Genomic DNA, 14,543 nt, shown 5'->3' on the forward strand with positions numbered 1-14,543 from the left:
CATCTTTTAATTTAGCAACCGAATCAACGCTAACATTTGAAGAAGTCTTAGATTTGTTTGACAAACATTTTATTCCACGGAGGAACTTAATATTTGAAAGAGCAAAGTTTTTGAAGAGACAACAAAAAATTAATGAAACAGTTGAAGAGTTTATAGTTAGTCTCCATTCCTTGGCTAGAACCTGTGACTGGGGTTCACTTAATGATGAAATGGTGTTGATGGTACTAATACTGGGTTTAAATGATGAGAAACTTAGTGATCGCTTGTTGCTAGATCCCGAGATGAATTTAGACAAGGCCATTACAGTAATAAGACATGCAGATAACGTAAAGAAAGAGAAGGCAGATTTATGTGATGAGAAAAGAGTTCAAATTGAAGCAACTACGTCATCGAGTTCAAACCAAAATCAAGGATATAGGTTTCGTCAAAGGAAACAAGAATACCCAGCGCAATGTATCTGGTGTGGTTATAAACCGTCTCATCCAAGAAGCACGTGTCCAGCAAAAAGCGCAACATGTAACTTATGCAAAAAGATTGGTCACTTTTCGAAGGTCTGCAGATCTAAAGAAGCACAGGAAGTAACTGATGAAAATGAAGTAAGTGAACTTGGACCTTCAAATAATAAAGTATTCATAGGTACACTTGGGGATGGGTCAAAATGTAAGCCCTGGAAACTAGAATTACTATTTGAGGGAAAGCCACAAACATTTAAAATTGATTCAGGGGCAGATGTAACAGTAATTCCCCCTGGCATAGTTGATCCAAGTAGGATCTAGCCGACTCTAGTTGAGTTGTTTGGGGTTGGTAGAACAAAATTAGATACTGTAGGTTGTGTTAGAGCTAATATCCAATACAGAGATGTTAAAATAAATCACATGGTATACGTAGTGAAGGGACTCATAACACCCTTGCTTGGTCGTCCAGCAATACAGGACTTGAAAATTTTAACTTTTGTTAATTCAGTTGCAGAGGTAGACAGTGACTTTTTTACCGAATACCATGAAATGTTTAGTGGTCTGGGCGTCATTCCTGATCCCTACACAATAGCACTTAAGGATGGCGCAAAGCCATACGCAATAACCACTCCTAGGACAGTACCTTTACCCCTAATGTGTCAAGTGAAAAAAGAACTAGAAAGTATGGTCCAAAATAATGTAATCACACCAGTTGAGCATGCTACTGAATGGTGCTCAGCAATGGTAGTAGTGCCTAAATCTAATGGAGATGTCCGCATATGTGTTGACTTAACAAAGTTGAATGAATCCATCCAGCGGTCTTATCATCCGATTCCCAAAATTGAAACGTCTCTCAGCTCAATTTCAGGAGCAAAATGGTTTTCAAAACTTGATGCAAACAGTGGTTTTTGGCAAGTCCCCTTAAATGTAAATTCCCAGGATCTAACTACTTTCCTTACCCCTTTTGGACGTTTTAAATTTCTCAAACTTCCATTTGGAATCACATCAGCACCTGAACATTTTCAGAAATGCATGAACAAAATCTTAGACAACCAGTCAAATGTCGCAGTCCATATGGACGATATTCTGATTTGGGGCAAAACGAAAGAAGAACATGATACAGTTGTTCGGCAAGTACTTGAAAAGCTTAAAAATGTAGGAATGACACTTAACAAAGACAAAACTGAGTTTGGGAAGTCAAGTATTAAATTCCTCGGGCATTTCCTCTCATCCGATGGAATTTCTGTTGATAAGGAAAAGGTTTCCGCCATTCTCAAAATGGACTGCCCAAAAAACGTAAAAGAACTTCAAAGCTTCAATGGGATGGTAAACTTTCTTGGTAAGTTTATTCCTGACAAAGCTAAGATTTTGGCCCCAATGAATTCACTACTTCAAGCTAACGTTCCATGGATATGGGGTCCAGAGCAGGCGAAGGCATTTGATGAAATAAAACTCATTTTGACCAACTCTCCTTGCCTAGCTATTTACGATGTAAATCGGGAAACAATTATCTCATGTGATGCCTCGCTTCAAGGACTAGGATCAACTCTTTCTCAAGTTCAAGATGATGGTTCTATACGACCAGTATCATTTGCATCCCGAAGCCTTCTTCCTTCTGAAAAAAACTATGCAAACATCGAGAGGGAGGCTACAGCTGTTGCTTGGGCATGTGAAAAGTTTCAAGAATTTATTATTGGCAAGAGAATAACAATACAAACAGATCACAAACCACTGCTTCAAATTTTGAAGTCCAAACATCTTGATGAATTGTCTCCAAGAATTCAAAGAATTCGATTGCGTCTCATGAGATATGATTTTTCAATTACTTATATTCCTGGAAAGCAGCTTCTAGTTCCTGATGCTCTTTCAAGAGCACCTCTCCCATTTTCAGGTACTGATGACCGTGAGTTAGAAGAAGAAACTCAAGCGTTTGTTCAAATGGTTTTGTCATCCATCGATATAAACGACTGCATAGTTGCTAAAGTATTGGAGGAACAAAATAAAGATCCGACTTTACGTGAACTGAAAAAAATAATCATCCAAGGTTGGCCTTCTAAGACATCATTGCGAGATGACCTAAAACCGTACAATTCAGTTAAGGATGAGCTAAGTGTTGATAATGAGATGATACTACGAGGTTCAAGACTTGTAATTCCGCCAGCTCTGCAGTCTTGGGCACTTCAAAGAGTACATGAAGGTCACTTTGGAATCACCAAGTGTCGTTTACGTGCAAAAGAGTCAGTCTGGTGGCCAGGAATTTCTTCAGCCATTGAAAGTATGGTGAAATCATGCCCTACTTGTATTAAACATTCAAGGAACAGTCATGAACCATTGCTTCCCACACAATTCCCTGACAGGCCATGGAAAACACTTGCAATGGATTTATTCAAACTTGAAGGCGTTTGGTTTTTGACTGTGACAGATTATTACTCCAGATATTTTGAGATAGCTGAATTAGAGTCATTAACATCACGAGAAGTAATAATGAGATGCAAAGCCTTTTTCTGTCGACACGGCATTCCAGAAGAAATTAGGTCTGACTGTGGGTCTCAATTTCAAGTCCTTGAAAATTCAGATTTCAAGACATTTTCCAAAGCTTATGGCTTCAAGCATGTAACAAGTAGCCCAAAATTTTCCCAAAGCAATGGAGAGGCTGAAGCGGCAGTGAAAATCGCCAAAATGATTCTAAAGAAAAATGTAGAAGACCCTTATTTAGCGCTTCTAGCCTATCGAACGACACCCCTCTGGAATGGGTTCAGTCCCTCTCAGCTTCTTATGAACAGGCGATTACGGAGCACATTGCCTCAGACAGGACATTTGCTTTGTGGAAAACCAGATCTAAAGGATCTTAAAGGGAGAGAAGAAAGATATCGTGAGAAGTACAAACACAACTATGATAGAAGGCACAAAGTGCAAACTCTCAATCCTCTTCATATAGGAGACCCAGTTTGGATTGTAGACCTTAGAAGACATGGCAAGATTGTGAAAATCCTGGACAGCCCTCGTTCATATATTGTTGAAACTGATAAGAGGAATGTGAGAAGAAATCGATTCCACCTCAAACTTGCCCCTTATTTAAGAGAGGAAAACAGTGAACAAAATTTGTCAGCGAATACACATCAAACAGAACCATACAACCGTCCAAAGAGAAACATACAAAAACCAAGCTGGTTGAAGAACTTTCAAACTTAAAAGGGAGGATGTTGTGAGACAGTTTATTTCATAACACCTGTTAATTTCTATTAATTATTATCATATGTTTATTTTTTATTCTATGTTTGTATAAAGGTAAATAAAGTTAGTTGAGTTTGAGTTATGACATAAAACAGTGCATTCACTTAATTCTTAGTCAAATATTACACAAATACCTTTACTACGTTTGTACCGTAAGTAGATTTATTTTCTAAAGTTTTATAAATTCCCAATAAAAAATAAATGTATTCATAAATTTTTCATTTTTATTCTAACTAAATAAATGTTTATGGCCTATCGATTTTTGCAACCTGAAATTCAAGATATTATTGCTTTCTATGATTTTTAAATATTCAAAGTAGTCCTATCCTATCCATCCACAATAGTGGTATTAACTAACTAAATTAATAATTAATTCCAGTATTTTCCCATTTTTTATGTTTTTATATTTCTTGTGGACTCTTCCCCTTTAAGGCAAGCCTGCTAAACCCTTAAAACCTTGGTCTTTACACTCCATGTATATTTATTTATTCAGTTAACAATACTACATTACATACATTAGTGCTCAATTACAATGCAGCATTAAAATTTAAGTTATCCCTATATTATAACATCCCTAATACAATTTTCTGGTTGTCAGGGAGCCGCTTCCCTGCTTCTGGCCAACCTGGAGAAGGAGAAGGAGCTGCTCCGGATCTTCCTGAGGGTTTCACAGATGGAGAACTCTGTCCTGCGAAGGATGAACCTCAACTCTTTCTTGATGGTGAGCTGCAGTATCTTCATCAAGAAATATAATGGTGTCATATATTTAAGACAGATTTATAATAAATGATCTTCATTAGGATATTTCCAGTTGAGATACCCTCCTCCAAGAGCCATTGTCATGTTTCCTTCTTAAAGCATCTTCTCTCCGATATTCGTTTAACACTTGCACTAAGCACGACGATTTTGGTCGGAACCACTGTCCTTGCAGTGTGCAACATTAAGTGTGGTATCTCTGAAATACATTGGGTCACAGTAAACTTAGCCGTTTACGAGGTTAGGTGTTGCTGTGGGCTTCACCAGTTTACACCTATACCTTTCCTGCTATGCCCTCTTTTTATTTTGTTATGCTCTCTTTGCTGTTTCCTCGATAGGAGTTTAGTGTACGAGATGAACCCTATAGAAGCTTTAATTTTTTTGTTCTAGGGCGCTACACTCTAGCCCAGAATTTTTTTTCACATTGCTTCAAGCTACAGGTAAGTATTTCAGATAGAATCAATTGGTGATTGGCGAGATTTTAACCTGTGACCTCAGGGACCACAGTCACATGTTTTTTTATAATGTTAATACAACGTAAAAAGTTATAATGTTTATTTTTCGCAGGTGCCTGTGCAGCGCGTAACCAAATACCCGCTACTGTTGGCGCGCCTGTACCGTGTAACACCGACGCATCTCAAGTCGAGAGAAGCCCTTCGGCTTGCACAGAACAAGATTGAACTGCACTTGGAGCATATCAACTCGGTCAGTAGTGGTGTGAATACAAACTTTAGACTACAAACAAACACTATGCCTACTGTAGTGCCTTGGTGACAAATATCTTGGTCCATCTTCAGAGAAGTAGGATACAGAGGATACATTCAATGGTTAACTTCAAGTGGTGTCTAGCACCATTCGCTGGTGTCAAGAGCAAATTTTAGTCAGGAGTTAATTTCCCTTCGCCAACACGTTCTACAGCGCTTACGCTGTAGGAAGACCCTTTGCACTATGACTGCTGTACAAAATGCTATGTTGCCATCTGTTGTAGATTGAATGAATAAAACCATTATAAACGAAATTACCTTTAGTTAGGCTTTATTGAACATAGAATCTACCATGATATAGAACTAACAATATGAAACAAACTAACATCATAGTAAACAAAAACAACTTCTAAACATTTGAACAGATGTTACAATGTACAGATAGAAAGGAATTATATGACATTCTTCCCCTCCTAGCTGACATAGTCTTTTAGATACAAAGGCGGGTGTTTACTTCTGGAGCTTCTCCTTAGAGCAATCTGGTCCTGATTCAGTCTTTCCTCGTCTTGGAAGATAGGCTCAGGTCCAGCATCAACTTGAGAACTTCTTTCATTTATTTGTAGATTGGTGTTTGAGTCTTCTTCATGTCGTAAATTGGTGTTTGAGTCTTCTTCATGTCGTAGATTGGGATTTGAGTCTTCTTCATGTCGTAGATTGGAGTTTGAGTCTTCTTCATGATGTGAAACTTCTCCTACAGGTGCTAGTTGCCTGGAACTCACTGTAGTTTCACGGCCATCTGCATATCTTATGTGAGAATACTCAGGATTCCCCTCAAGGAGCAGTACTTCTTCAACGAGTGGTTCGTATTTCGAGCTCCTGACAGGCCGTTTCATGAGCACTGGACCTGGATTCATGAGCCAAGATGGAGTTGTCTTACCATTACTAGATCTTCTAGAAAAGAGAAATAGTCTTTCATGCGGTGTTGTATTTGTTGAAGTACACAATAACGACCGGATAGAGTGCAAAGCTTCTAAATGTACTTTTTCCCAATCAGATATGTCCAGATTTTTACTTTTAAGTGATAGTTCGATTGTCTTCCATATAATACCAACATACCTCTCAGCTTGTCCGTTGCCCTGAGGATTGTAAGCTGTTGTACGACTGGTAGCAACTCCTAGTGAACATAAAAATGATTTTAGTTCTTGAGACATAAAACATGAACCTCTGTCAGAATGAATATAAGCCGGTACTCCAAACATTGAGAAAAGTTCCTTAAGTCTCAGAATAACAGTCCTAGCAGCTGTGTCTTGAGTAGGGAACGCGAATGGAAATCGAGAGTATTCATCTACGACTATTAAAAGATAACGATTTCTACTCTTGGAAGGAAGTGGCCCTTTAAAATCTATATTCAGTCTTTCGAATGGTTGAGTAGCTTTGATAAGTTGTCCTTCATGTTTGTGGAATCGAGGTTTTACCTCTAAGCAGGTTCGACAGGAGGAAGTTACTTTTCTGATCTCATCCAGTGAATAAGGCAAGTTTTTACTCCGAGTCCAATGATACATTCGAGACACTCCTGGATGACATAAAGCGTCATGTAGTGATACAAGGTTTGATAAACTTCCTTCCATCGATGAACACACCCTGGATAAAGCATCTGCTGTTTTGTTCTCTTTTCCAGCTCTGTAAATGATCTCATACTTATAACAGGATAACTCAATTCTCCATCTCATTATTTTATCATTCTTGATTTTGCTTGCATTCCGATCACTGAACATGAATGCTACAGATCGTTGGTCTGTTATAAGGCGAAAGTGTCTGCCTATGAGATAGTGCCTCCATTTTCTTAACGCTTCAACTATTGCATATGCTTCTTTCTCAATAGATGAATGTTTCTGTTCCGAGTTAGTAAGTGTTCTAGAGAAAAACGCTACGGGTCTACCATCAATAGTCAAAGCTGCTCCTATTGCATGATTTGATGCATCAGTTTCAACTGTTAACAACCCATCACAGTCAATCGAAGAAGTTACTGCATTAACAATGTCTTGTTTAAGTCTTTGGAATACACATTTAGCTTCTTCATTCAGTGGAAATGAACTTCTGTTTAAACAGCTCACCTTCTCAGAAAATTTAGGAATGAATTGTGAATAGTGGGAGAACATACCAAGAGCTCTGTGAAGAGAGTTTGAGTTGGTTGGAATGGGAAGATCTCGAAGTGGTTGCAGACGATCTGGATCTGGTCTTATTGATTTATGACTGATTACATAACCTAATAGATGGATCATGGCTGTAGAAAACTTGCATTTATGTTTGTTCAAGGTAAGATTATATTTGGAAACAGCTTTCATAAAATTGCTCAAGTTCCTGTCATGTTCAGCCTGATCATTGCCACAGATTGTTATATCATCCAGATAGACCTGAACACCTTCAAGTTTTTCATAAGTGATTATGTTGGTTAACGTACGTTGAAAAGCAGGGACACCATTACGAACTCCAAAAGGCACTCGTGTAAATTGGTACAAATTCCCGCAAGCTTCAAATGCCGTGTAAGGTTTGTCATTTTCTGTTATTGGGATTTGATGATAGGCACTCTTAAGATCAATAGAACTATAAACTTTGTATGAAGCTACTTTGTTGACTATGTCATCAATCCTAGGGAGTGGAAATGCATCAAGTTCTGTAAAACGATTAATTGTCTGTGAATAATCGACAACCATTCTCCGTTTGTGGTTATCTAATGAAACAACAAGGACTTGTGCTCTCCATGGAGACCTGCTTTCTTCAATAATACCCTCTTTTAACAGTAATTGAATTTCACTTTCAATAAACTGTTCGTCAATTGCTGAGTGCCTTCGAGATTTTGTTGCAATAGGCTTACAATCTGGAGATAGATTACGAAATAGTTCTACTGGCTCAACATTAGCTAAAGCCACACTACATATGTTGAGAGGCGACTCTTTTCCTCCAAATTGTACTTGTAAACTTGAGTGTCTTTTTAGAATGTCATGTCCTATAATAATGTCAGAACATAAGTTTGTAAGTACGCTGAAGACCACATTCTTGTAAGTATGATCTTGTAATTTAAGATTGATTTTACAGTACCCTTTTATTGAAGAACGCAGAGTTGTGGAAGCCATTGATACCTCTCCCCCATTACATGGAATGACAGGGATGTTGAATCTAAGTGCTGAGCTTTGATTAATAAAACTACCAGAACTACCAGTATCTATAAGAGCGTATGCATCGACTCCATTTAATTGTACTGGGACTACAGCTTTACTCAAACACGATGGTACTAAGGCAATACAATTTGACTGATGGACTGATGCCTTTACTGTAGAAGTTGGTGTTTTGGATTTTCTACATACCTTTTGGTAATGACCTTTAATGCCGCATCCTCTGCATATAGCTTCTTTAGCTGGACAAACAGCTCTATTGTGTTTCTTAAAGCCGCAGAAGTAACATATGTCTGATTGAGTGAACACGCTATATTTTCTTGAGATGGATACGATTCTGGCTTGGCAGCAGAAGGTGTTGGATCAGGACTGGACAAGTATGGATTCTTTTCAGTGATAGGTTTTGAGGCTGCAGCGTTGATTGTTGGTAAGCACTTGTCTAAGTTGTACTGTTCAGAGTGATATTTAGCAAGTTCGAGTGATCTGGCTTGAGAAACTGCTTCATCTAAAGACAAAGTAGAGCTTTCCAACAACCGTTGACGAATGTGAGGTACTAGCAAGCCATCAATGAATGTGTCTCTGATATATTCATCTCTACTTGATACAGCATTGACAGCTTTAAAGTTACAATCTTTGGAAAGTCGCTTCAGAGATTCTACGTATGTATCAATGCACTCACCAGACTCTTGTCTTCTGATTCTTAGTTTATGACGTGCATAAATTTCATTGACAGGTTTCAAGTACAACCTTTTTAACACATCAATTGCTTGTTTGTATGTTTCACAGTCATTTACATATTCATAAACGGATGGTGAAATGAAATTGGTTAATACTTTAAGCCTCAATTCTTCACTGATTTTACTAGTTTCAATAAAGTTTTCAAAAGTGTGAAACCAGTGTTTCCAATCTTGACTTGCATTGACTTCATTAGGATTGGCATTAAATCTTTCAGGTCTGAGTATCCGTTCCATGAAAAAAGATTGATGTATATTTTAATAAAATCTTCTATGTTCAATAAATTGTTGTAGATTGAATTAATAAAACCATTATAAACGAAATTACCTTTAGTTAGGCTTTATTGAACATAGAATCTACCATGATATAGAACTAACAATATGAAACAAACTAACATCATAGTAAACAAAAACAACTTCTCAACATTTGAACAGATGTTACAATGTACAGATAGAAAGGAATTATATGACACCATCACCGTTTGTGCTCAAGTATACACTTCCGCCTTAACATACCAGATATAAAAACGTATGGTAATCCCATAAACTTCTATTCTCTGTATCTTACTTCTTAAAAACACTATAATGAAGTTGTAGCCTGTTTGAAATAAAGACAGAATTTTGACTAAAAAAGCCACCAACCAAGTGTTGCTGTAAAAACTATAGCATCCTTACAACCCATTCATCATTGTATTCCAGAAACTTTTAGATAAAATAAAATATCTATAAAAGCATTCTCTATGAGAGGTCCATAACTATGTTCTCTTTGTTGGCTACCACCAGTCGATATACACAAAATCTCTGTTTAAATATCCAAAGTCAATTTTTTTACTAAAAAATGTAGCCGCTCCTTTGGCAACACCAGACATTTTATCACAACTAAGAATGAAAAATTTTACAGTTTTTATAAAAATGTGAATGTTATGTAGTATGCTTAAGTCAAGATGTTGACATACTAAGAATGCAAATTGATAGAAGAAAGACAGTGTGATGATGCATTTTCACCGATAATATGCTGAGTTAATTGCCGTTAATGCTATAATGTATTTCACTGTTTAAGTTTTTGTTTAAAGTCTGTAGGAAGAGCTAACAAAATTCAGTATATTTTTGTTTACAGCTAGCTAAGGACATCAGCACAACCAGACTATGGAGGAGGATATCAATAATAAACGGAAGACGATCGAGCAGTGAAACTGACATGGTGAACATCAAGCTGAGAAAGGTATGTTTGTTTTCAGTGTTGGGAAGTACTGCTAGTGCTCCAGCAAAGAATTAGTTTACTTAGCTTTACTCATTTTGCACTTTGAAGTGTGGTTTTGAAACACATACTTTCATTTTTGCTGTCTGAACAGTGTCCATGCAAGAAAGTCCATTATAAAGAATATAATTTTTTAAGGAGGTTGGGGGCCTCTTTTAACCTAGCATTCGCCTGTCCACATAGAATATGGGCCCGTGCTTGGAACGTATCCAGCAAAGCAAGGGGTGAGCCAATAACAAGGGTGAACTGTACTGATAAAATGTTTGCGCCAGTGACCAGGATTAGAACCGACGATATCGCTGCTTTGGGCCCGAAGTCTGTGATGCGTGACGCTACCCTAACTGAGCCACCGACTCACCTAAATATATGACAAATAACTATAAGTTTCAAATTCGTGATTATAACATCAGTAGGAAATTTTGTTAAGAAAAACTGATCAAACTCTGTCTTTTTGGGAGATGGTTGTGTCCAATGCGTAAAAATATTTTTTCCTACAGTCACCCGACAAAGATGGCTTCCTTGTACTGTTTATAGTACAGAAAGCTACTAATTGCTGCATATTTATACTTTGCCGTACGGTTTATACTTTGTCGTACTGTTTATACTTTGCCGCCCATCAGGATTCCAACGAAACAACACAAAACAGCGTGGTTCTATTATGCACGTAATCCGTGTACACTTGGAAATAGGTTGGCAACACTTAAAAATAATAATACTATGAGCAGCTGATTGACTATTATAACTACGATTTAACCTGTCATTTCGTGTTTATAGTTTCGGTATTTCTGAACTTTCTGGACTTTTCTTTTAAACGTTTTTAAAACATTCCTACGATCTTAATAAGCAAGAAAATACCTTTAAAGCATTTTTTTTTAGGCGCGGAAACCACTTCAAATTACAGAAACATCCGGAACTATATTCTCAAAACGCATAGCACATTTCTTGCCGAGGAAAAATAGTGGAGTGATACGGACCGCGGGTACTACTTTCTCTAGGGCACCATTTGTGTTGCCAGCTGAACCTAAAAACGTGTTGTATAGTGTTTGAAAGACTAATTATTTATATGCTTAATAGTGACTGTAGGAAAAATATAATGTGTAACACGAGTGAAAAAGGCCTTTGCTGCACTCGAGATCATTCCGCACGAGCCGCAGGCGAGTGCGTAAACATTGCTCTCGTGTGCAGCAAAGTGCCACTTTCACCACTAGTTACACAAATAACTATTTTTTTATCTTAATTTAAACTGATTTTTAACTGTTATTTCAACACATTTTCAATCCCGATGATGTTGCTTTTTTGCACAAATTTTTTAGTGTAATTTGTGAAGATGATAGATGGACCTTATAGCTTTCTGTAATCATAACATATTATCACTGCCAGGTTGCCGTGGACGTGTTGGAATGGAACCACGACGAGGTTAGGTTTGCGATGGAAGGAAAGCTTCTCTTCACTCAACCGACCGACAACAATTGGAGAAGAGGAAGAACCATCAAGCTGAGCCCAATCAACGCCATGTTGGTCACGTTGGGAAAGGTAAGATTATCAGTCCAACATACTGTAAAGTTTGATGTTAACAATGTACCAGGAAAAAGGGCATAAAGGGTGATAAATTAGCCGTAAAAAGTAACATAACTAAACTTTCACCTACATCAATGCACATCTCAACAAAAGTGCTACTAAAATCTGGCCCAGACATGTGCTGTAATCTGGTGGACAAGCTTAGAACCATAACGCTTAGGTTTTGGGTTTGCCAATATTATATAGTGTGGCCGTTAAAGCTGACCAATGGTCAGGCAGCATTTTCTCTCCGGCCAGAAGAGTTCAAAGTAGATTGAGGATTTGAATATCGTCTCGGTCAGGACTAAATGTAGCAGTTCAATAGCAGTCACACTTACGTGTCCAGAGTCGTCCATATAGAAGAGTTCCAAAAATGGTGGAAGAGGGCAATAGCCAAAATTGAAAATACACAGTAGATTTTACTAAGCTGGAAGTAAACAGGGTTTTTACACTTCAAATCAGGCATTTTACTAGCTTTTACTTATTGTCTAACTATTTGTCAACCAAAAGCTTTAAAAAAATATATGCATTTTGTTTTTTCCAGCCGACTGAAGACTACCAACCTGATTCTGATGAATTATTGGCCTTCCCCAGAAAGAATGGTATTAGGGACGCGACGCTTCTGTTGCTGAAAGAAAAAAGTGGTCGATACGGGTTGCTGAGGGTAAGTTCTTAAATGATTTAGTTTTAATACAAAATTGAGCCCCCTAAGTTGGAATACAAGAAAGACTAAACTGAAATGTGCAAAAAGTTCACAAATAATATTGTACATGTAGGAAAAAAACAGAAATGTCAACAAAACAGTTGTTGTGGACAAAATTTAAACTATGGAGTTATATGTGTTTGTACACAATAATCTAAGTTTAATAGTCAGTTTTCAGGAACTAATCTAAGTTACCGGTATGTTAAGTCGTCAAAAGAAAGTATTTGGGTTTCTATTCTATGTCTTTGATCTGGAACATGATTTCAAACCTTTTTTTAAATGTGAGAATAAACCTATAGCTGAGGTACTATTGCTTTAAATCATAAAACATAAGCCATTGTGAAAACCTGATTCAGTTCACTGCCAATATTTTGTATTAGAAAAACTGCAAGATAGAAAGCCATATTTTAGTTCTGGGACCAAATCTAAGTCAAATATTTAAGTTTTAAGAAGCCCATTTAGTAATTATTTTAATCTGCTGAGTTATTATTGGTGTTGTTGTGTTAAATTTGTCATCTGTTTGTGACAGGAACCTCTGTTCTTGGACCGATGTATAATTTGTTGTGAGGCTGATGTTGAAGATTACTTTGAGGTTCAAGAACTCGCTACAAAAGACACATATTTGTTTAAGGTATTACATACTATATTACAAGCTGACTTATGTAACAACAACACAAACAGTGTATCAGGGCCGGATCTACAAAATATGGGCCCCCCTGCAACAGTCCTCCAAGGGCCCCTAGAGCTGGCATCAATAGGAGGGACCGTTGGGGCCTACATGGGGAAAATGTTTAAAATATAAGTAGTGGAAAACAAATTTGAAAACGCTATTTTAATGATAAAATATTAGTCGTATTTGTAAAAAACATGTTTGTTAAAATGTGTAATTTTGTAAATTTTTTAATAAAAAAACAATAGGAAACTTCAATTAAACCTTTCTTATTCTTATGTCCATAAGATTTCTAAGTCTTTTAACAAGCTTTTCAAATTATAAAATGCATATATTGAACAAAATAATAAAAGGTTTTAAAATAAAGAATTTCAAGCATAAATAATATGGCAAGGTAAAGTAATAAACAAACGACTCAATTTAAACTTCTGTTTCTTTTTTACACTATATTTTCAAGGTAGATAGGCCTACATACAAATCATGATACTAAAATGTTTTCTTCCTGGTTTTCATTAAAGAAAATCTCTGTACAGAATTGAACTGTCTAGGGTGAGGTCCCGAGTTGCCGTGGTCGGCAATAAAATCAGAAGTCTAAATTTACTTAATAATTCTAACTTAAGCTTTGATGTTGGCAATATCTATATTTGTCTATCAAAACTAAACTTACCGTCCTATTCAATTAGCCTATGTTTATATGCATTAAAATAATTTTACATATTACAAGATCTTTGGGTCCCCTGGTTTCGCGGTTCCTAGATCCGGCCCTGCAGTGTATTAGTTCAGTGGTAGTGTCACTGACTTACACCTGTGATACCGTAACATGTTACTTTACTGTCTTAAGATCATAGTACAGACCAGTGGTTTTACAAAATTGTGATAAATCTTGAGAGCATCCACTGCTTAAATACAAAGCTAAACAGTATCCTTTACCTGGCTTATTATATTAATTAACAAGAATGTTGCAAATGTTTTTGCATTTTCTATCCAACTGTTATAAGTTATTTATTTTAACCTATCACATCAAACACTTGAAAATTAGTCCAAATTAAAACTTGTTGACAGATATATTTAAGATTACAGAAAAGGTAAAATTATGGTGTTCAATATGTTGGTGTAGTTGAGCTATGAAGTGGAACAAAGCAAATTAGGGTTACATTTTGAATTGATGTGTTTAGTGTCGTACTGAAAACCAGTTCAACTAAAGAATGCTTACAAATGAACTAGTTTTTATTATTTTTTACGCTGATCCTTGGGCTATTGCTTTTTTAGTTAAAATAAGGTTGGAAAGCATTTTTAATT

The 14,543-nt window shown here is 36.8% G+C and overlaps 1 protein-coding gene across 1 annotated transcript in view; it reads left to right on the top strand.

The window, feature by feature from the left end:
• The window catches only part of LOC129002329 (uncharacterized), a 35,283-nt gene that overhangs the window by 20,128 nt on the left and 612 nt on the right, over positions 1–14,543 (top strand). Inside the window, exons 5-10 of the mRNA XM_054430045.1 lie at positions 4,288–4,410; positions 5,013–5,150; positions 10,174–10,278; positions 11,695–11,847; positions 12,416–12,535; positions 13,104–13,205. Of these exons, the coding sequence (XP_054286020.1) occupies positions 4,288–4,410; positions 5,013–5,150; positions 10,174–10,278; positions 11,695–11,847; positions 12,416–12,535; positions 13,104–13,205 (741 nt within the window). The remainder of the gene's footprint in view (positions 1–4,287; positions 4,411–5,012; positions 5,151–10,173; positions 10,279–11,694; positions 11,848–12,415; positions 12,536–13,103; positions 13,206–14,543) is intronic.

Source organism: Macrosteles quadrilineatus, unplaced genomic scaffold, assembly GCF_028750875.1.
Source record: "Macrosteles quadrilineatus isolate MER2022 unplaced genomic scaffold, UCM_ALF_1.0 Scaffold_9__3_contigs__length_116548681, whole genome shotgun sequence".
Classification (NCBI taxonomy): Eukaryota; Metazoa; Arthropoda; class Insecta; order Hemiptera; family Cicadellidae; genus Macrosteles; species Macrosteles quadrilineatus.